At 37.2% G+C, this 22,052-nt stretch overlaps 4 protein-coding genes and 1 non-coding gene across 11 annotated transcripts; 3 read left to right on the forward strand and 2 right to left on the reverse strand.

Moving 5' to 3' along the window:
• The first annotated feature begins 6,404 nt into the window (after window positions 1–6,404).
• LOC148933552 (uncharacterized) lies at window positions 6,405–7,284 on the forward strand. The gene is made up of 2 exons (XM_089060567.1): window positions 6,405–6,731; window positions 6,802–7,284. Exons 1-2 carry the CDS (start codon window positions 6,405–6,407, stop codon window positions 7,282–7,284), a joined length of 810 nt encoding a protein of 269 aa, XP_088916693.1.
• A 593-nt stretch (window positions 7,285–7,877) lies between these two features.
• On the reverse strand, window positions 7,878–9,726 carry LOC148933553 (uncharacterized). Its single transcript, XM_089066922.1, has 3 exons — window positions 9,670–9,726; window positions 8,561–8,908; window positions 7,878–8,483 (listed from the first exon to the last, which is right to left on the reverse strand). The coding sequence occupies exons 1-3, from the start codon at window positions 9,724–9,726 to the stop codon at window positions 7,878–7,880; spliced, it is 1,011 nt and encodes a 336-aa protein (XP_088923048.1).
• Window positions 9,727–10,633: 907 nt separating this feature from the next.
• TRNAV-CAC (transfer RNA valine (anticodon CAC)) lies at window positions 10,634–10,707 on the forward strand. The gene has a single exon. It is a non-coding gene; the product is annotated as a tRNA-Val (tRNA).
• A 54-nt stretch (window positions 10,708–10,761) lies between these two features.
• Window positions 10,762–13,467, forward strand: LOC125219802 (PRA1 family protein A1-like). 2 transcript variants are annotated; one of them, XM_048121876.2, is made up of 8 exons: window positions 10,762–11,091; window positions 11,332–11,372; window positions 11,585–11,663; window positions 11,972–12,058; window positions 12,132–12,220; window positions 12,321–12,392; window positions 12,504–12,622; window positions 12,959–13,136. In XM_048121876.2, exons 1-7 carry the CDS (start codon window positions 10,934–10,936, stop codon window positions 12,605–12,607), a joined length of 630 nt encoding a protein of 209 aa, XP_047977833.1. In that variant the 5' UTR covers window positions 10,762–10,933; the 3' UTR covers window positions 12,608–12,622; window positions 12,959–13,136. The 2 variants fall into 2 exon arrangements, with proteins under 2 accessions (XP_047977833.1, XP_047977834.1); XM_048121877.2 differs by lacking the exon at window positions 12,959–13,136 and adding an exon at window positions 13,223–13,467 and having other exon boundaries at window positions 10,763–11,091.
• A 70-nt stretch (window positions 13,468–13,537) lies between these two features.
• Window positions 13,538–18,337, reverse strand: LOC125219801 (ultraviolet-B receptor UVR8-like). Of its 6 annotated transcripts, none has more exons than XM_048121874.2 (11): window positions 18,028–18,337; window positions 17,237–17,310; window positions 17,062–17,146; window positions 16,800–16,931; window positions 16,452–16,550; window positions 16,000–16,239; window positions 15,882–15,925; window positions 15,036–15,224; window positions 14,422–14,512; window positions 14,112–14,155; window positions 13,538–14,019 (listed from the first exon to the last, which is right to left on the reverse strand). In XM_048121874.2, the coding sequence occupies exons 1-11, from the start codon at window positions 18,236–18,238 to the stop codon at window positions 13,888–13,890; spliced, it is 1,341 nt and encodes a 446-aa protein (XP_047977831.1). In that variant the 5' UTR covers window positions 18,239–18,337; the 3' UTR covers window positions 13,538–13,887. The 6 variants fall into 6 exon arrangements, 4 of the variants coding, with proteins under 4 accessions (XP_047977831.1, XP_047977829.1, XP_047977830.1 ...); XM_048121872.2 differs by having other exon boundaries at window positions 16,452–16,643; window positions 18,028–18,332; XM_048121873.2 differs by lacking the exon at window positions 14,112–14,155 and having other exon boundaries at window positions 16,452–16,643; window positions 18,028–18,336.
• Window positions 18,338–22,052: the final 3,715 nt, after the last annotated feature.

Here is a 22,052-nt window from a genome sequence, read left to right on the forward strand (position 1 = left end):
AAGGATTGTCTTAGCTTAATCGAGGATTGGATTAGTCAATTGATGAATTGAAACGGTGAAGAGGTGGCGGCGCCCATGGAAACTGATTGCGCAAGAGAGAAGAAGTGAGATATGATGGGAGAGAGACGAATTTTTTATTTTCTAATTTATTTTAATAATTAAAAATATTAATTAAATGGTTAATTTTGGTCAAAATCGGCTAAACACTGACCGTTACTTTTAACGGTTATGTCAATTGAGGACCGATTCGGGTCCGAGTTCATTTGTGAGGGATCAAATAATCAAAAAAATCATGTTTATGACCAAATTGATAAAATGATCATATGTTAAGGACCACTTTTGGCATTTACTCTTTAAAAAATGTAAAGAAAAGTTGGTTGAAAAAATTATTGGAATGTGGGACTCACTTTTTTATATTGATTTTATAATAAAATGTAAATGAAGTGAGTTAGTGGAATGTGAAACCTACTTACCATTTATGGTAAAAATAAAATGTGACTCTTAATTGGGGATGGACTGAAATAGAATAGTGTGACTTTTAATTGGGGACGGAGTGAGTAATTCAAAAGGTCTTTTACTACTTTACTTAATTTTCTAATAAAAACGCTCTTCAACTATGTAGAGGTATATACCGTATATTTAATCATTTTTAGAGGCGAAATAGTGGTAAAAATGGTGTGTGGATACTGGATAGTGGTAGGATCTAAACACACTCAACAATAACATACATGTGTGGGAGTAGACACCCACAACAATATAAAAATATTAATCCCACCGTTGATACATAATACGCTCAGTTTGACTTAGTATGATTTTTAAAACTTCAATAGAAAGTAAATAGAAAAAAATAGTGGAAGGTACCCCAACCTTTTACATACTAATTTTTATAATAAAATATAACTTAGATAAAGTAAGTAGAACGTTATATTTTAGATAAAGTAAGTAGAACGTGGAATACATTCTAAAAAAAAAGTAAATAAACACATTTGTTATTGTATGAATGAAAATGATAAAATTAGATGATTATTGGTGGACGAAGAGAGTACTTAATTTTTCATGAAGAGTGGAAGAACTTTTGATAAAAAATTAATCCAAAATATTTAAAAATCTCTCAAGTAAAATGTATTATTCTGTTCATGTAATAAAAAAAGTCTCAAATACTAGTATTTTATTAGTAAAAAATATATAAACGAGCAAACATCAAGGCATAGAGATATTTTATGTAGCTCACTACTAATTTGATCTCCACTAGGTCAAATAAGTTTGTAAATAACAAGCTATAAATATTAGTTCCAATAACTTAAATTCTGGTTAAAATAAGTTTATCAACACTCAACTTATTTTTTCAAAATCTTATAAGCTATCAATTATTTTACAAAATATATTTATTATACTATAGTTTGTTATTTTCAATGTACATACCTTTAATTTCATCTTTCTTTCATTTTTGGGTATAATTGGAATTTTCTCTTCCTAATTTATACCCCCTATGTTTTTCAAAAATAGCAACTATTTCCATTTTGGATCGTTCCTTAAAAATAGAAAGTTTAGAATTTTTCAATTTTAGGACATGGACCTCAGAATCCATTAACTCCACTTTCACTATTTTTTCTCTTCCTCTTTCTTACTTTACTCATTTTTCTTTTCATCTTTCTTACTTTATCAATTATTCTCACTTACTTTATCAATTATGTATTAAAACTCGTTCCGTTTCAAATGTTTCTATTTTTTTTAATACGGATGGAGTATTTCTCTCTGCCTAGTAGTACTTCAACTCCTAACTTGTATTTATCCTTTAGCTTACAAACTCAATTATCAAAAAGAAAATTATACCTAATGATACAATGAAAATTGGTTGGAAAAATTATGAAGTTTAACATTTTTAGTAATTGTCACATGAGCTTTGATTTGGGTGAAATTATACGTAATTATACAATGAAAATTGAAGTTTACATCTCCTTTATCAATTTGAGACATGTGTGTATAATATCAACAATATATTATATGTACCTGAATTTTGTTATTTTTACGAGAAAGTTTTTAAAGTATGGAGAGATATTAGAATTGTATAGAATTCATTGTTGTTCGAGGATTAAAATTAGGACCCGTTCGCTTTGTCCGATATGGTCACAATTGCCATAAATTCATGGCATTTAATGCCATTCGGTGTATCCGATAATGACTTGCAAAGCCCAAGTATTTACACTGTTCCTTTCTGATATCATCAATTTCAAATATTGAGAAGGGCGGTGGTTTTTTTTTTCCTTGAAACCAACACCCAAAAATTAGCCGCTTATTCCCCATCTACCCTTCTCATTTTCACACTCTCTCACCCCCTCCACCATATTTTCGAAATTCCCAAAACGAGATCCCCAAATTTCTGAAGACGCCGAAACCCTAGCAGCCGTGGGCAGCCATGTTCCTGTTTCTGTACTCACTCTCTTAAAAAGGAGAAGTCTTGCACAAGAGAAGCTCGGCTTCGGAGGTAGTAGTCAACCGGATCTGTGAACCGAGAAGTAGCAACAGCTCTCAGATACGGGCGACGTACAAACGCTATTCTTTGCTTTTTGAAAGCATTAAAGGTAGGATATTAGCATAATTTTTATACAAGCTAGGAAAAATTGGTGAAATTTTAAGGAGTGTTTGTGTGGCAGTGAAAGAGGAACGGCTGCTCTAACTACAAAAATTTCGACGGACACCAACACTCGTACAACCGCCTCTCATCACCAAAATTAACCAGGGTACTAAGCTCACGCTCATATATTTGTTGTGAATTTTCCAGGATTTGTCCTTCCTATAGGCATTAGAGTCTGAATTAATCAGGAATAATAAGCTCCCAAAGCTCTCTGAACTGCTTAGTATTGTTTTGGTTTCTTGTTTCCTTTAGATGCACTGCATGCTAGTCGATCATGTTCTTCATGTGTGACTGTTGCATTGTACACTGCGAATAGGTGTTAAATTAACTTTTTTTAGGAACAGTCTGAGGTTTGATCTTGTTTACTCAACTGATTAACAGATGAGTTCATTACTAAAAAACCGGTTTATTTTGCGAAAATGGTTTTTTCTGATTTACTAGAACCTACATGTGCACTTACCTGGTGGAGCATACACTCCATTTTTTTTGTCGTGATTAAACAAATCAGCACGATGCGAACACCCTCAGTTAATTATGCCCGCATACAATTGATGCTTGAAGACATCATGCGTGTATATCGGATTGAGACTACGATACTCGTACATCGTTTCCTGAAGGCCCAAACTAAACAAAAGAGGCGTAGGGTTGTTGAACAAGCTAGGCAATACAGCGTGTTAACTAAGGTTCCCGAGCAGCTGCAACGTCTGCATAGACTCATAAATGTCACAGACTTAGATTGCATTGATAACCTTCGCATGGATCGCAACACGTTCGGCAAGTTGTGCCGTATACTTAAGGATCGAGGGGGTTTGCACATAGGTAAGTGTCTAGGGATTGAAGAACAGGTTGCGATGTTCATTGGCGTTCTGTCGCATCACAAAAAAAACCGGGTAGTCCGTTTCAATTTTATTAGGTCGGGATCTACGGTATCCTATTATGTGAATAAAGTTTGAGGTGCCATTCTCAGTCTTCACGATGTATTATTTGAAAAGCCTACCCCAGTCCCGGATGATTGCATTGACCATAGATGGAAATGGTTCAAGGTTCGTACCATATAGTTAATGTGTTCGGTTATTAATTCTTCAATTTTGTCATATGTGTCTGATGTGGTGTTGTCCATTGCAGGGTTGCTTGGGTGCCTTGGATGGTACTCATATCAATGTGTTGGTGAGCAACAGTCATAAACCCCGGTATCGCACACGCAAAGGATCCATCGCAACAAACACATTAGCTGTATGTGATAGAAATATGCAGTTCGTCTATATCCTACCTGGTTGGGAAGGGTCTGCCGGTGATTCAAGAGTGCTGAGGGACGCCTTATCTAGGCCCAATGGGTTCAGAGTCCCGCAAGGTAGGAAGATACTGACAAAAAAATTGAATAACCCAAAATCCTCAAACAATAATGTTCTGATTTTTCTCAATGGGTGGTTCATGATAATGTGTGTAGGTTGTTACTATCTCTGCGACAGTGCATACGCTAATTGCCCCGGCTTCTTGACGCCGTACAAAGGGGTGCGATACCACCTGAAGGAATGGGGGGTTGGCGACGCAGCTCCACATGATCCTAAGGAGCTGTTTAACATGCGTCACAGCAAGGCTCGAAACATTATTGAACGCGCCTTTGCTGTGTTGAAGATGCGTTGGGGGTTGTTGCGTAGTTGCTCTTTTTATCCAATTCAAACACAAATCAGATTGATCATGGCATGTTTCCTTCTTCATAATTTCATCCGCAGGGAGATGAGTACAGATCCCGTGGAAATCGCCCTCGATGTTGATGTTCCAATGGTCGTTAATGGAGCGCCTTATGTTGCTAACAACTACGTTGACTGTGTCGACCCATCACCGGAGTGGACTGCACTACGTGACGCCATAGCGCAGGAGATGTGGAATACTAGATAGATCTATCGTTTAGAAATAATTACGCTTGTTCTCTAATGACTTTCTTCAAACTAAGTACCACCTGAAGTGGATATTTTGTTTTGTTGTGCCTTATTATGATTGTTTGCGTCTACTCTATGTGTTATGTGTTGTGCTCAATTATAGATGATTTGTAGTTTTAATAATGTATTTGTTGGCTTACTCTCAGCAAATGTCGCAACGGGTCGCGAAGGCTGATGGTATTCCCGAATGTGGGTGTGGCTGGGGAAAGATGGAGATGCGAATGGCAGGGAAAAACGCGATCAACGCGGGACGTTATTATATGAAATGTCCCGCTAATCTCAACCATTCGGGATCCTTTCATTGGTGTGATGAGTATATTCGAGGGCTTAGCGGCAACTCTTACATTGATGAACGTGCAAACATTCCACGATTGGATCAGGAACGTACACCTCCCATTCGCCCAAGGTTGGAGCAAGCATCTAGAGCAAGTCACATTTGCGCCGGGAAACCTGTTTTGGATTTGAAGACCCAAATGTTAATGTCGTGTGTCGGTATTATGATGATTGTTGTAGGATTCTTTATTGGCAAACTCGTGTGAATTATGTGAACAACATGTTATTTTGTTAATTATGTAATTAGTAGCTACTAAGTTCCAAGACTTGCAATTTGTATCTTATTTTGGTAGTTGAATATTTTGGTGGTCTTTGTACTATATTTAACTATGTTAACGTTTTGATAAACTTTTGAATATAGTCTCCCCTTTTAATGATTAACTACAATATTGGTGGAGTTTGCAGGATATTTGTTGATTTAAAAAATAGCACTAGTAGCATAATATTTTGTGTGGGACTACTTTCAAAGGAAACTACAATGAAAAAAGTACCAACAGTCAATTAAAACGTGTATAAAATAATACTCCCCCCGTCCACAAAAAATAAATCACTTTTGTCATTTTGGGACGTCCACAAAAAATAGCACCATTTCTAAAAATGGGAAGTTTATCTCTCGTACTTTTCCCACTTTTTTTTCCCTCTCTCATAATTTACTCACTTTTTCTCCCTATCTCTTTTACGTCATGTATTTTTTCTCCTTTTCTATCTTACTTTACTATTTCTACATTAAAACCCCTGCCATACACAAAGTGATCTATTTTTTGTGGATGGAGGGAGTATATTTTAGTACATAATATATTATATTATGTATTGTTATTTTGTCAAAATATTGGACCAATAAAACTACGAAAAACATAAATAGTGAGAAAGAATTGACTGTGTAACATATTCACACGCTCCACCAATTTATTTTCTGGAAATTTTCAAATTTAACAGGTTCATAGATAAATGACAAATGAAGACGTAACATTATCTCCATAATTATTACCTAGATCTCACCACAATAGAAATGGCAAATAACAATACAAATCAAATTAAATAGAAATATAAAAATATGGTCGTGTTGGTTTTATAAACTTTTGAACATAGTCATCCCTTTTAATGATTACCTACATTATTTGTAGGTAATCGTTGGACTTTGCACCAAGTGTAATTGTGATTACATTTTCATAAAATTTTCATCTGATAATCACGACCTAACAATGACGAGGTTCCTTATTTTCCAATATCGACTAAAACCATCAAAAAAAAACAATCTAAGTTCAATCTTGATTTTGCTACATAAATGAGTAATAGGGTTAGATATCTGTCAATCATCCCTATCACAAAAAATCCTAGCAGGCTGAGTTAATGTTTTATTTGGCTCGATGCAATGAGTAATGGAGAGTAGGTAGATGTCATTCAACTTAATCACAAAAATTACAAACTATTTAATTGGCATCACCCACTTCGATCTACATACAACTACTTTCATGCTCCCATTCTTACCTCAAACCATGATCATCCCTCCCCAAGCAGCATACCTATACTACGGTAACTGGACGGCGGAAGTCGATGAGATTGTGCTGACCACGATCATCAAGCTAAAAGGTGCCACGCGATGGACGCTCCCTGACTTCCCCAACTGGTTCTTGCTGACAGCACAACAAGAGGTGCGGACCAATCTTGACATCCATTTCACTGAGGCAGAAATCAAGCAACGGCTTGATTTTATGAAGCTTAGGTTTGAAACGTTCAATTCCACTCTCGGTGAAGGAGCTTCGTGGGACGTCGGGGCAGCATATGTTCGTGCGAACGACAACCTCTGGATGGCTATTCTGCATGTATTGTTTTTAACAATAATGTATTATGTGTATGACTTATGACTTAAGTGGGAGCTTACAACTTGTTCAGAAAATCCCGTTCGCCGGGGCGTACTATCATCGTGATGACCCACATTTCTCAAAGCTAGCATGCTTGTACGGGTCCGAAGACCTGAAAAAGGAGCACGAGGTTACAGTTGTATTGCTATCCGACAGGACTGAGAAGATCTCGGCTGAGGAGCCAAGTTGCTACGAGGTTAATGAGAACGAAACAGAGGTGAACTCGCCTGCGGTATTCCCGCCACATTCACTTCGTCGTAAGCTCTTTCTGGATGAAGAAGAACCCCCTACTGATCGTGAGTCTACAAATGAAGATGGCATATGCTTCATTGACCTCGACGCGGATGGGAAACTGCACACTAAGATGATGGGGAAGGGAAGGGCCTTGCTGACCCAGCCCGGGCGAAACAGAGACATAGGTGGCCCTTCAAATCTGTCGTCCAATGCGAGTTCGTGTGCATCCAATTCCCCAAAGTCGCGATGGCCATATATCTACAAAAAACCAAGAGTGTAGTATGTGTCGTTTGGATCGGTTCGTGGGTGCCCATTTATTTGATACGCTACCACATATTAGATTAAGTCGTACATTTTGAACTATATGTTTGGGCCCTACCTTTTGTGAACCATAGTAAACTAATGAATCGTTTCATAGTTTAAGCTTAGTTTTAATTTGGAGTGCATGTGGATGTGGGGTCTGCGGTGTTGCCAATTTCTATTCAGGAAAGGGTGTTCTATTTTGGCCATATTTGTGTTGTATGCCTACTTCTTGTTTGTTACGATGAATATATGAACTACTATTGCTCCATTTGATTGTTTATGCATGAATTGCAATGTCTGCATACCACAACAGAGTAATACAAAACGTAGTCGATTAATAGAGCAAAAATACATACGGTAACTACACATAGCATACGTGGGTCGCATCAAAATAGTAGTACGTTAATGGCTAAACATATATGTGAACGCAGCCTCAAAGTGACAACCTAATTGCAAGCTACGTTCAAACGCCATCAAAATCAGTAAGTTCGCTAGAAATATCATAACATATGCATCATATATAGCCAGCTAAGCAGAGAACGGCATCAAAAATCCCAGAACCAGGGCTCTTCAAGCCTTGTGCGCATTGTCCTCGATAAGCATTAGCAGGTACCCAAGGCGAGTGTTAGCTGGCATGCCCATAAATACCTCCATTCGTTGCGGTTTATAGCCTAGGATATTACATAGCCGATACTTCTGGGCGAGTGAGAGTCCCTCCACCGTACCCAGCTTATCAAACACAACTTTCCTAGCCTCACCAAGATCAAACTCATATCCAATCTTTGCCGAAATCACTTCCAATCTGGAGTTGGTATCATGGTGGAGATTAGCTAGGAACTCCATCAATGCAGAGTCAGCTGCATCGACCTTAAGCTTCTTGGTACAGCAAGACTTTGTCGTCGAGGTGCGTTTGCCGCTGCCTCCAGTGCTCGTGTCCTGAGTTCCCACCGGCTGAGAGCGGGGAAATGTGTGTTCTGGTTCCAGATCGTCCAAGCTCTGAGTGTACTCATTTTCATTGACCTCTGACGCCGCGGCAGCAGGGCCACGCATACGTCCAGCCGCATCATTAACCTGCTCAGCACGACCTCCGCAAGCACGGTCCTTGCCGAAGATTATCTTCCATGTTTCCCATAGGGGCCAGGACTTGTGGCGCATAGACTTGGCGTCCTTGTCGGCCTTGATCAAACAAGATTACTTCTGTAGTTCAACATTGATATATACCCAATCTCAACACAAAATTGACAAGTACTTACCATGACAATTGTTTCCCATTGATCGTCGTCACATTCGATCTTGTATTCATTGTCAGAGTTGAACCCGACGCCGCTCCTAGCAAGTATATTTTTGAGGCTAGTGTAGTGTTTCTTCCAAGCAGTTAACTTGGACGTTACATGAGGTTGGCCTTTGATGTCAGTGTTTGGAAATTCCTTGCGGATGGCGTCCTCAATCATCCCCAAATAACCAGTCCGGAAGCCGTTGTCAGACTTCCACCCTCTCGCCACGAGGTCGGCCAAACAAACAGCCATTATTTCTTCCTCTCGCACCGTCCACATCCGACGAGAGCGATCGCCTTTGCGATATTTCCGCCGCGGACTACGAAGCTTAACCGGTCCTATAAAATAAAAGCCAGTAGTAGAATTTTGAGCGTGATAGGTACAATTACGGAAACAGAGTATGGTAGACTTGCAATCGAATCTGACCGTGCGACTGATTTCCCCCTTCGAGTACTCCAGAACTCCTCATTCCAACCGTATTACTAGACATCCATACAAAAAAATAGACCAAATCAGACTTACTAAAATGGTTCATAGACTAATTAAGGCACATATTTTTCATATCAACAACAACAACTCCAACACAACCCCAATAAGACACGCATATACAAGATAATACAGGCATATCATCGACGACATTTTTACCCCACAATCAAAACGACAATATGCGTACAATTTCGTATGTACACGCATGTATGAAGGGGTGTTATCGTGTACCTCATTTTGAAGCTCCAATGGGTGATGTCGAGTGTGTTCAATTTGGGTGGGAAGTGATTCTAATTTGGCTGCCATATATTTGAAGAGCGTCCAAAAAATTGAAATGTGCAAAAGTAGCCGCCTTTTTTTCAATTACGCGGGGCGGTGTTCTGGTTTAAAATTTTTAAAGGGCATCGATGTCTTTTTGTATAATTGCTGACTCATTTAATATAACATTATGAAGAAATATTGAATTCAATATGGGCCAAATCATATACCCCGAACGACGCAATTAGAAATGTTAGAGGTGGGCCACCCCAGAAACAATTCTGCTCTAGTATTTTATCTGATAGTGACCCGTCGGACAAAGCGAACGGGTCCTTAGACTAGACGTGGCCACGGTTCGTAAAACCGGCGGTTCCGGTTCGGAACCGGCGGTTCCGGTTCATGACATGCTTGAACCGTAACCGGTCCGGCTATGACGGTTCCGGTTCCGGTTTAACCGGCGGTCACGGCGGTTCCGGTTCCGGTTAATAACCGTCGGTTTTTCGCCGGTTCCGGTTCATCCGGGCCGGTTCCGGTTCAGTTCCGGTTTGTTTGTTTGTTTTTTTTTTTTATTTTAAAATCTTATAGTTATTACTTCTAAATTCTATAGTACAATCCAAAGAGAAATTGATAATGATAAAGAATTGCAATTTTATTGATTTGAAACTTTGAATGTAAATTTCTACAATACAATAACAAGTTACAAAATACAACAATACACTTGAATTTAAAATATAGATACAAAATTACGATTTAAAAAAAAATATATTAAAAGTAAAGTTGAAACAATTAGAAAAAAAAGGAAAAAGATTTGAGCTCAACTTAAATTTAAATTTTGAAATTCAAATTTTGTAAACGGTCGGAACCGCCGGTTTTTGGTCAGAAATCGGCGGTTTCCGACACCTTTTCAGGCCTACGCTGCAACCCTACGCCCTACGCCTGCAACCCTACCCCCCAACCGGCGGTTTTGTGTCAGAAACCGCCGGTTTTCCGACACGAACCGCCGGTTTCTGACCAAAAACCGGCGGTTAACCGTCCTTTTCCGACCCTACCCCTGCAACCCTACGAACCTACCGGCGATGACCATTTATTTCCGGTTAACCGGCGGTTAACCGCCGGTTACGGTTTCAAATTTTGTTGAACCGTAACCGAACCGTATGTCGAACCGTAACTGGATTTCGAACCGGAACCGTCGTCCGATTCCGGTTCTGGTTCCGAACCGCCGGTTCAAAACCGGCGGTTAACCGGTGGGCCGGTTTGGTTTGGCCATGTCTACCTTAGACTATAAAAATGTTAACTTTAATTTGAATCGTCTGGGTGGTGTAGTCGGTTATCACGCTAGTCTCACACACTAGAGGTCCCCGGTTCGAACCCGGGCTCAGACATTTTAGTTTATTCTATTTTTGATCTGGTACGTCTCTTCTCTTCCATTTCATTTTCCCTACATATACGAAAAGCGTATACTCAAAATCAAAATTTTCTTCTTCTCACTTCTCATCACACCACCTACGACCATCTGCACTCGGAATCTTTGTTCCTTTTTCCCCCTTTTCCGCCTAGGTTTTCTTGCCCGCGATCTGCCGGATTGGCGAATTTTCCGATCGATCCTTGATGGATTGGAGTAACGTGACGGCTGAGGATCTGGTGGAGGCGTTGCGAGAAGTGGACTGGTCCACGCCGCCGCGTCCCTTCTCGGAATTCTTCTCCCGATTCACCGTCCCCCGCTCCCAGACCAAATGGACCAGTCGCCTCAAGTGCAATCTCTACTAGTACGATCTATTTCTCTCTTTCTTTTTTACTCCCGAATTTGTATTACTTACTGTTTCATCAATTGGAAAGGACGATTAGGGGAAATTTATAAATTTTCCAGCTGCTTCAGAGTTTCGCTTTTTTTTCCCCCAATAAATTTATGATGTTCTTGTGAATTTGTAATTGTATCAATTTCGAATTAATTTCCGCATCTCATGTATTCCGGTACTCATTTCTGAATTTATTTTTTTAATTTGCAGCTACAGGACTAATTATTTCTTGATGATCATACTCATTCTTGGTAAGGGTGCCTATGACGATGGTTTATTTTCATGTTTATTTTGTATGCCCAGTGCTGGGATTCACCACATCTTTAAACACAATCACACTGTCACCATTTGGGTGCCAAATTTGTGGTGGATTTTAAAGCAGGGCGTTTGTTGTAGTATGTGGTATGTTTGTATAATTGTATGTGACAGAGAATTGGAGCATTAACATGCGTGTGGATTTCAGGGATGGGATTTCTTAGGAGGCCGCTTGCTATTGTTGCCGCACTGACTACTGCTTTGAGCATAGGGCTTCTGAATGATAGGTATGCATGTCTGGCTAAACTGTCAATCTCACTTTTGGATTTAATTGTTGACATTTCTGTTGATGAATGGTGAGGGGTTGGCCGACCTGAAGAAAAACAATTTAAGAATGAATGATAGAAGATGATAAATAAGGAAAATGTTCAAGAAGGTGGTGCATGGATGATGGACCTAGAGTAGAAATGATTAAATTGATAGGATACTCGAATTTAACATGAATCAAAATGGTGAAACATCTTATGGTCCTCTTATGGGGGTTGTTGTTTATTTGGTTTTCTCTTTTACTATTTCCTTGTATATGTTTGTTTAGTTTTGCAGCTACTTTCAGTGAAAAGATCACAAGAACTATCAGGCAGTTTTCTCCTCATTTAGCTGCTAAACTTAGAGCTCCCCTTGCGTAAGTACAGTTGCTATTATAAAGTTGCTTACTGTTTGATGATTTATCTTTACCTGGAATGTTATTTATTTAGGCCTGTTATTCGTGGGCGCCCTTCTACAAAACGAGCAATATTTATATGTGGACGGCCTCGATGGGTATCTGTTTTGGCATTTTCTGGAGGTAGAAACTTCTTCATTTTCCCTGTTTGTTGACTTATCATTAGGTCTTGATTGTTATACATTTAATAATTATGGTTTTTCATATGGAATATATCATGCAGTTAGTTTCTTCCTATGGATTGTTTCTTGTGGTGCTCTTATGGTCTTGTGGGCACTTGCTATTGGCCTTCTCGGTAATCTTCTATATCTCCCCCCCCCCCCCCCAAACAAAAAAAAATAATTATTCCAGCTTTTCATTTATAAGTCTCTAACTATGTATTCACCTCCACCCTCCTTTTCCACAGCTACATTGCTTCATGCAAGCTTTAGAACACCAAACCTGAAAGCTCGTCTGAACACATTCCGCGAAGAATTCCGTGCTGTGTGGCGCAATTATAGTGATCTGTAGCATGGCTGAGAAAATGTTAGATTCTGCCACTAAATTGCTTGATGTTCATAATTGAATTTTTTTAAATCTTCATATGTTGGCTTTCATGCTCTTTACTTATTTGAAATCTTGTGCTGCATTACCTTTTGGAATGGTTTTTTGCATTTTTGATGATCAAGATGATTTTAAATAGTCAAGCTAGTTGTGTTGCAACCACTTTTCTGGAATTTCAGATGGTTAAGCTTGTGTTTCTCATGGTCTTAGACTCGTAGCTAAGTCCTTTATTTGTTGTTTTCTTTGTTTATTGACCAGGAAAGATGCATCTTTTTGTTATTTACTACCCAAAATGTGTTTTCACTTTTGATTTTCCAGTAGACAAAGCACAAGGGGAGTCTTTGACAAGAACAAGGCAACATCCATCTATTCCGTTTTTACTTTTTGATTCATGTAACTAGAGCTATATTTGACAATAGGGTATCCAACAACAGCTCTAAACACCATGTGTATATCTATATAGCTTAATACATGCAGTGCACTGTTTAAGACTCAACCAATAGCTTTGTTGTTGTATGTGCTCCTCTCTACTCTTGGTTGTGTTTATGGTGACCAAATTGGTGAAATTCCTCATCTATGTAGGTGCATGGTGTTGTCTACAAGGATACCACTTGGTTTCTCCATCTGACAAATTTCAAAGCACAGACTGCTACAATCTACTCATTAGTACTTTAGTAGGATGCTGTAAAAAAAATTTAGCTACTTCATCCTTGTTAGGTGAATGGGCGTCTTAATATTCGATTTTAAACAAGTTTAGCTCCTTTGTTATGTAAATGGGCATCTTAATAATTCGATTTTGAGAAATGTTCAAGGCTATATTTCATACAGTGAATGCGGGAGAAGTCCAATATTTGATTTTGGGAAATATGTGAGGCTGTATTTACCACGGTCAGAATGTGAGATAACATGTATTTTTATCTTCCAAAACATAAGACAGAAATACAATGGCAGAATTTACATACATTTGGAACCTGAATTTTGAAATCCAACCTACTGCTCCAAGAAAGGAAAAAAAATGCTTCTAAGAATCTACCATTAGCTTTGTTCCTGTGAGATCACTAGGAACACACTGATATCACTATCTCCTCCGTTCCTATCTCACTTTAAAATGTGAACAAAGCCAGGGGGGAAATCACAAAATACATAGAGATGCAGGCCATGAAAGTGCAGCAAAATAAATATTGTGCAGTGCATAGTTGCAACAACCTAAAGACGTTCAGGAAGACCCCATGTCGCCTTATGCAACTTTAGTTTGTTCGAGTTGTCTCACAGAGCAACAGTGTGTGCCACCAACCGCATGCAACATTCTTCATCTTGTGATCTTCCTTGAGCGTTACTTCCTCTGGGATGTTTCTGTCTACCGCATCTCCTAGGCCGAGCTGGATTTGAACCAAAAAGGCAAAAGCAAGATATGATATGAGAAATCCATAGCACATGGAATGAAATGTCGTTTGTGATGCATGTGGTGTACCTGACCGTATTTGTTCCACCCCCAGCAGAAGAGTTTACCATCCTCTGTGAAAATTATGACATGAGAAATTGTCGTGCTGCTCTATGAATATAATTACCACTATTATACATGCTCATAACTCGGCCACCAACAGCTCTGATCTAGTTATCATAGGATCCTAGCTTCTTCTATATCACAACTTACATTGTACATTGATGCCATGGTAATACTTCACACTTGGAAACTACTATGAACTATTGAAATATGAAAAACAAAATGTACTAAAAGTTAGTGACAGATATCTCAACAAGTACTAGTAATCACGTTTTACCTGTCAGGATAGCATTGTGACGAGCCCCAGAGGATGCGATTTTGGCTTTCTTACTTTCCAGAACTGAAGCATCTAAAAGGCGGGGGACAACCTGTAACATTTTGGCTCTTAAAGTCAAATAACTTGTACAATACTTGGCCTGCTCTATACACCAAGTTTCAAGCAACGTGAAAGCAGCACAGAGACAGATTTGCAGCCGGAGAGTCATGATACCCATGGAGTTGGGAAGTATCTCAGTGTTTAATGTAGGTCATGACCTTTTCAGAGTTTTAACATTTATTAATATGAGGATGTCTATTTGTAGAAACAACTAAACACATATAATCGGGTCCCACAAGAACTTAAGCAGTTTGGGCCAAATGGTTAGCCAATTCAACGAGGCAAGAAATCTTTTAAATTGCTTTTTCTTTTCCCTGCCCCTTTCTTGTCAATTTCCATTCAGCCCTTGTGCAGATCTCATGGTCGATTTCGAATTTAGGCAGTGTATGACATTTTTGAATACCTGCTTATTCTCTTTTGCTTCACACCAGAGTACTTGAGATCAACTTCTATAAAACAGATCAGAGAGCAGCCAGGTTCAGAACACAATAATATACGACTCTGGCTTAGCTTACCTCACACTGATCTTGATGTGTTCCCAACCCCAGTTGGCCGAACTGATTCCCACCAAAGACATAAACACGTCCATCAGAAGATATGCATATCGTATGCCAAAGTCCTGCAGCAACAGCTTTGATCTGAGAATCCCTTAGAAAAGGCACAAATGTTGGTCGCAGTATATCCTCGGTATTTCCTTGTCCACACTGCAATAAAAAGCTTTTATAAAAGATCAAACTTTACAGCAGATAATATTTATGAAGCCTCAACATGCTTGAAAAAGTTTTGGACATGCATGTTGCAAACAAAGCAATAGAGGAAGTCACAGGGTGTTTCTGGGTTGAAGTGTAGATGACATCGAAATATTTTGCTAAAACCAGCAGAATATAGTCATGGAAAACAACTTTGATATGGTTCTTCATATTTCTCATCTGGTTCCTGTCTACTCCCCACAGCTTTTGGCTTGGCTTGTATTTAAGCAGGCTATTTGCACAAGCATAGTCCTTTTCAATGAGAAAAAGAAATACTACTACAATTCTTCATCTCAATACTAATTCATATCTTTAACCTAAGACAATATTGAGCTCTTGGGAAGGTGTATGTATCCTGTCTACATCATCATAAGCATTTATTCATTTCCACAAGTAGAAAGCTTTTTGAGTTGATAACAGCAAGAGTAGCACATCTCATATTGAAAGTGTCTGCCCAAAGTTGAATGAAACTTCAGTTAAAGAAATCTTGCAATAAGTATTACAATCCAGTTGATTATACAGCAATGCTATAATTTGTACCTATATCTGTAATGCTTTGTCATGAGATTCCAAGACAAAGCAAATGTGTATATCACGTAAAAAAAAACTCACCTGCCCATAAAGACCCCAGCCAAAGGCAAAAAGCACACCAGTATCTGATGCAAAAGAAAATAACTCTATCAGCAGGGGAATAAGGTTTCCACATATTAGTGAAGCACTTCCGAGTTACCTGTTATCACTGCACTGTGCCTGCCTCCACATGCAATACCCTTTACGTAATTTCCTATGGATTTTTTTCGTTCAGCTGCTGAGTCATCACTATTTTGATTATTTACTCCAGAGCTCCCTCCTCCATTCAATGATGGGTCAATACAAGGTATAAGATGAGGAGATGCCACCATTTTTATCCTAGATCCTAGACCAAGCTGGCCTTCTCCTCCGTAGCCCCAACCCCATACCTGTCCCACATCTAAAATCCGGTAAAAGTATGATGCATCAGCTCTTGTTTATACATAAATATCTTCTTCCTTAACATTAAAGTCTTCTTGCTAAACATTAAAGATCTCCATAGCTTCATACTTCAAAATACCTACAAGACCTCCAGAACTATAATGTAACCACACGGATATAGAAACTACACCAAAAGTGTAGTTTGCAGGCGGAAGCATATAAGAACTTTACCTGACAATGCTAAAGTATGGCGTCCGCCTGCTGCAACTGAGGTGATCCTCACCCCAGGATCCAGACTTACAGGACAAGGCGGCATTGAAAGTGTTTCATCTGCAGGGGTTAATGCTTCAGAGTCTTGCTGGGGAACAACTTTTCTCCGTTTTAGCATCTCATCTCCAGATAATTTGTCATTTGAACCCAAAACTGATCCAGTGGTAGAATTCAAACTATGAGACTGAGGAATCCCTCAAGCATTAACCTTTGTTATCCATTATTATGTATATTTGTGCAGTTCATATATCTATTCTAAAACAGTTTTGGAAAAAAAGAATTCTTATAATTAAATTATAACTAAGATACCTTGGTCAGTTATTGTTGAACTCTGTCTTTCGCCAGTTTGATCTTCACTAGTTTTTAAAGTGTTCCAAGTACAGGTGATTTTTACAGACGGAACACACTCCTTCCAACCCCATGTGTACACTTCACCTTTGTCTGGAAACATGAAAAATTACTCTCATAAGTAACAATGCGGCGTGAGTATGAAAGGAAAAGAAGAACTCCATTCAGATGGAACTGCCGTTCAAGAAAGGAAACAGATAAGAAAAAGACTTTTTGGATATACCTGTTACTGAAACACAGTGTGCCCAGCTGGCAGCAGCTTCCGTGATCGGATTAGGTGATGGAAGTGGATACACCTCTGGAGTCTCCTATATGAGGTAAAAAATGAAGATGTTGAATCAATTAAACAAATCAGGAAGTGTCTAAGGATTTAAGTTAAAAAACGATAGCTGGATTACCCCATGTTTCCCTGAGGCAAAATAGCTTTGGCCTTGGTCATCAGAGGAACCCCAAGTAACAAGTTTCCCAGAGGCTGCAAGAAATGCTTAATTGAATATAACAATGCCTTTCATAGAGAATCAGAAAACAGAACCCAAGCGACCTATATCATGTTCTCCTAAAGAACCACGACGTGAACACATTAACTGTTACATCTTCTTACCCTAGGCCACAAGTTTACATCTTTTTCTGATGCAAGAGAAGACAACTCACGGAAAACTCTACATCCAAGACAATAGAAGATGACCAGGTAAGCATTTTCATAAGAGTACCACCTAAATTTCATCCAAAGATGTACAAACTTTTCAAATTGTACAAACAATGAAACCGTTGATAATTTCAACTTCAAATAACCTAAAATCTGGATATCAGCAGCTCCAATAGTAATCATCTCGTCCTTTCTCAACCTAACGTTTGTCACTCTGGAGTCGCACCTAACAAAATTTCAGTCTTTTCAAGAAACTCATACGATTTTGCATACTCATTCCTATAACTCTGTCCAAGATGAAGACTTCAGCTTGGAACCTATTCACAATCAATCCCAACACACCACGGCGTGCAATATGTCTTGATTCAACAAAACTATTAGTTTTATAACGCACAAGTAAACCATCAATTGCTCAGAACCGAAGATCATAACTCCTTGACTGAAATCAACTATTCAGTGTACAGCGCACATAGCTAAATTGCATAGCCTATTATACTCATAACTAATAAATTCGATATCACAGCCAATAAATACGAGAACTACCGGAAATCGCCATGCCAAAGCCGCATCCGCCGGCGCAAATATCCTTCCACGAATCTCCGGACGCCTCCGCCTCCGGAAACCGCACACTCGCCGGCGAATTCAATGGAGATCTTTGCGCAGTCACTCCCGGAAAATACCCGCACATTAACACCTCCAACTGCTGCTCACTCTCATCATTAGATCCATCTTCCTTCCTCTCATCTCCATTCATCACTCAAACAAATATCCAGAAAATAAGTTGAATTTCTACGTCGATCTGAAATTTGAGTCCACATATTTTCACGGTGTTTTTAATAATCAGCACAAGCGCAGTGACGAGGGCAAAATGGTAAAGTCACGCGACGGGGTTTAATATTTTAATTTTTAAGCTTTGTTCGAATCAATTTCTAGCTCATTGTGGGTGCCACGTTGGACGCTCATGATAGTATCGTGCCACGTTTCGACATACGGTTGATCGGAATTCTGCAGTTAGATTTAATAAAGTTCGTCCGGTTCGAATCGAGAAAATACTGGAAGTTTCTGGAAAGTGATGCGTGGGGTGTGTTGGAATCTTCTTCGCTTCCAGATGGTTCTAGCAGTTGAGCGACACGTGGTGGGCCACGCTTTAATCAGCTCCATGTTTACACACTATTTCAGACTTTCAGTATAGATTCCCAACTTTTTATACTTTCATTTTTAGTTAAAAGTAGAGACAACAAATAATCCTTTAAAAAGCGTGCAAGTTCTTGAAATCGAATAATAAGATCATTCATTATTTTAATATTTTTTACTTGAAAGCAACTGATGATGGAATTGTGGAATTTAACTATGTACATCTCCAGCCATTTATACGAATTAGTTGATAAAATTTAATTTTCAATATTAATTAAATAATTAAATCACAATCAAAATAAAATTTAACTGAAATTATTTTTTAATTAAATTTATATTTTAAATTTTTTTAATAATATATTTAAGAATTTCATATTTTTTTTTAAAAAAATTTACTTTATAATAGTTTAAGATAAAGATAGAGAAAAAGGATCTGATATAAATTAATCAAACACTTAAACTATAAGAAAATATCATATTCATATAAAAAAAATAGACAAAATATCATATTCATTATCTAGATATGAAAGTCCAAAAATGTCCTCCAATACCTTGGACTAATTTTTTGAAATGAACTAAAATGATACTCTCTTCTCTTCGTTCCTTCATAGTTGAGTCATTTTTCTATTTCGAGAAGCTCCCTCATAGTTGAGTCATTTCCATATATAGTAACTTTTTCCTCTTTCTTACTTTACTCTCTCTTACTTTATTCTCTACTCTATTCACTTTTTACTTTATTCTCTCGACCTTTTTCTCTTTTTTATTTTTTTTATCTATTTATTTAATACACCCAACATTCATTTCTTAAACTCCGTGCCGAAAAATTCCGCCTCAACTATGAGGGAACAGACGAAACGAAGTACAAATAAGACTGTATATACTACTCCATATAACAATGTATCATAAAAAATCACAATCACAACAATTATAGTATAAAACATAAATACTATCTTATACACAATCACAACAATTAATAAAGTTAATGATCAGTAAAATATATGTGTTTGTTTTGCTAAATAATGACGAGTAAAATATAAGGATAAACAACATAAAATAAATATTATAGTACTTCATCAGTACACGATTAATTGACGATTAATTGATGTGATTTGACTCAAGCTCAGATTTTAAGAAATATGAAAAATAGATGGAAAAAGTTAGTAAATGTGAATCATATTTGTATATACTAGTACTTAGTTTTATAATAAAATATTTGTGGAATAAGCTAGTGGAACGCTCTAAGTGGAGCATTTCGATTCTGTCAATAAAGTTTACGTAATGTTGTTTTGTGAATTAACTGAAGAGAATAATGTAGTAAAAGCGACGAAAAGAATAGAGAAAGTGAAGTTTCTATTTTTATAAATGTGGAGTATCATTTAGAGCGGGACTTCTCAAAAAGGAAAATGATTCATGTAGAGTTGGACTTAGGGAATAGTATATTATTTTGTGATCTAACTCTATTAAAATAAAAGAAGATAATATTCCTACTAAAACTGAATAAATAAAGGCATGGGAGAGCTGAATGACTTTTCCAATACAAATATTTGAATTTATTTAATAAGAGTAGTAAAAATATAAATGTACATTTTAAAATTAAATTGAAACAATTACAAAATTTTACACTAAAAATACTAACAGAAGTAGAAGACGTGATATAGGCAAGCGTATAGGTAGGGGACTTGACAATGACATTAGCCAATTTTACTATTAATAATTAATTTAATTAGTTTTGATTATCTCACCTTCTTCGACAAGAGCAATTGACAACCATTAATTTAATTAATTTAACTAACACATTAAATTCTAACTCACTACCAAATGGGCCTAAATATATAATCTAAGGGCTACTCATTTCAGTATTTCTAGATTTTGGGCCTGAAGCTTCATTATTGCTTGTGGGCCCAGTTAGAAGGCCTCTAATCATAGCAGATCTACATGCAGCCCACATATACATGCACTACTACTTTCTCCCTTTATTTTATTTATATTAATAATTTAATTTATATAATTCCCTCCCATCTTACAATCTAAGGAAAAATATACTAATGCATTTCATCAATAATAATACTCCAATATTTTTATTCTCAAGTACATTTTATTTAATATAATAATCTAAAATATAACAATCATGTATGGTAACACTTGGTGAATTATTTGTAGTAAAGAAAGCGGCAAACGCATTCATATTTTTTTGAAATTGAAATTTAATCAAATAACATAGACCAATTCATTCAGTCCGGTGAGTTCAAGTCGGAATATGGCATATATATATGTGCCCTAACAGAGTTAAACACATTATTTAATTAGTGCATTTGACACTAAACAATTTCGTAATCAACCTCAATTAAACTAGATTTAATAATTTTCTTCCTCTATTATAAAATTTATCATTTGTGCACTTTTCGCGAGCACAGCTAACATTATTATAGGTTCACGTCAATTTTGTTGATACCTAGTCATTAGTTATTATGAAATTGTCAAATATACAAATTGTATAAAAAAAAAAAGTTTAATTTATTTTTGTTTTAACTATATAAATGGAAGAGTTGGATGGATTGATAGTTGAATTTGAGAATTAGATCATGGTGGAAGGTAAACAATTTTATGATTTATGATTGTTACATGGAAAATGAAGCACGCTTTTGCCTTTTGGTGCCGTCAAGAGCATTGTTATTGGCCATGCGTCTATGCCACCTAATATATATATATGCATAAACTACCAACCCAAACGACGTCATCTTGTCATGCGACGTGCTTTTATTTATTTATTTACCTTTCATGCATTGCTACGTCAATTTTGACATTGGATTTTGTTTATTATAATATGCCAAGTATGATTAAATGAATAATGATATATGTTGATCAAATAGGGCATAATAATAGAATGCTTAATATAAGAGCTTCAAGCCTACTGATGCGACTTTTAAATTTTTGTCCGTTCACATGTAAAAAAAGGCATGATAAGTTGGATATTATTTTGCATAATTTGAGCATTGATCATTCGTAATGTTTGCTTGCCACTTGTCAAATAATTAAGTACTATATTAAAATGGTAGTTAAAGGATCAAGTCTGTGCCGCCTAGTGTGACTTGCGATGCCACATCGGTAGATCAAACAATTAATTAGAAAGTTATAATTATCAATTTATGTTGGTTTAATCTTGTGCATATATAATGACAAAAATAAACAAGTAAAATGACCGAATAAAGTGGCACGCGTCGACACGTGTTTCCATTCATGTAATTTAGGTAGTTTAGTGTTTGGTTTGTTGATTGTTACACTTGAAGTAATTTTCAATAATAACAAAAACAAATCTTAGTAAAACACGAATAGAGCTGCAGCACTTTCCCTATTTTATTTTATATTTTCATTTTTATATATCAGCATAATAATTTTATTTTATCTATAGCAGTTGCAATTGAAAGACGCATTTA

This window comes from Salvia hispanica, chromosome 1, assembly GCF_029641045.1.
Source record: "Salvia hispanica isolate PSC_SH4W2 chromosome 1, Shi_PSC_v1, whole genome shotgun sequence".
Lineage (NCBI taxonomy): Eukaryota > Viridiplantae > Streptophyta > Magnoliopsida > Lamiales > Lamiaceae > Salvia > Salvia hispanica.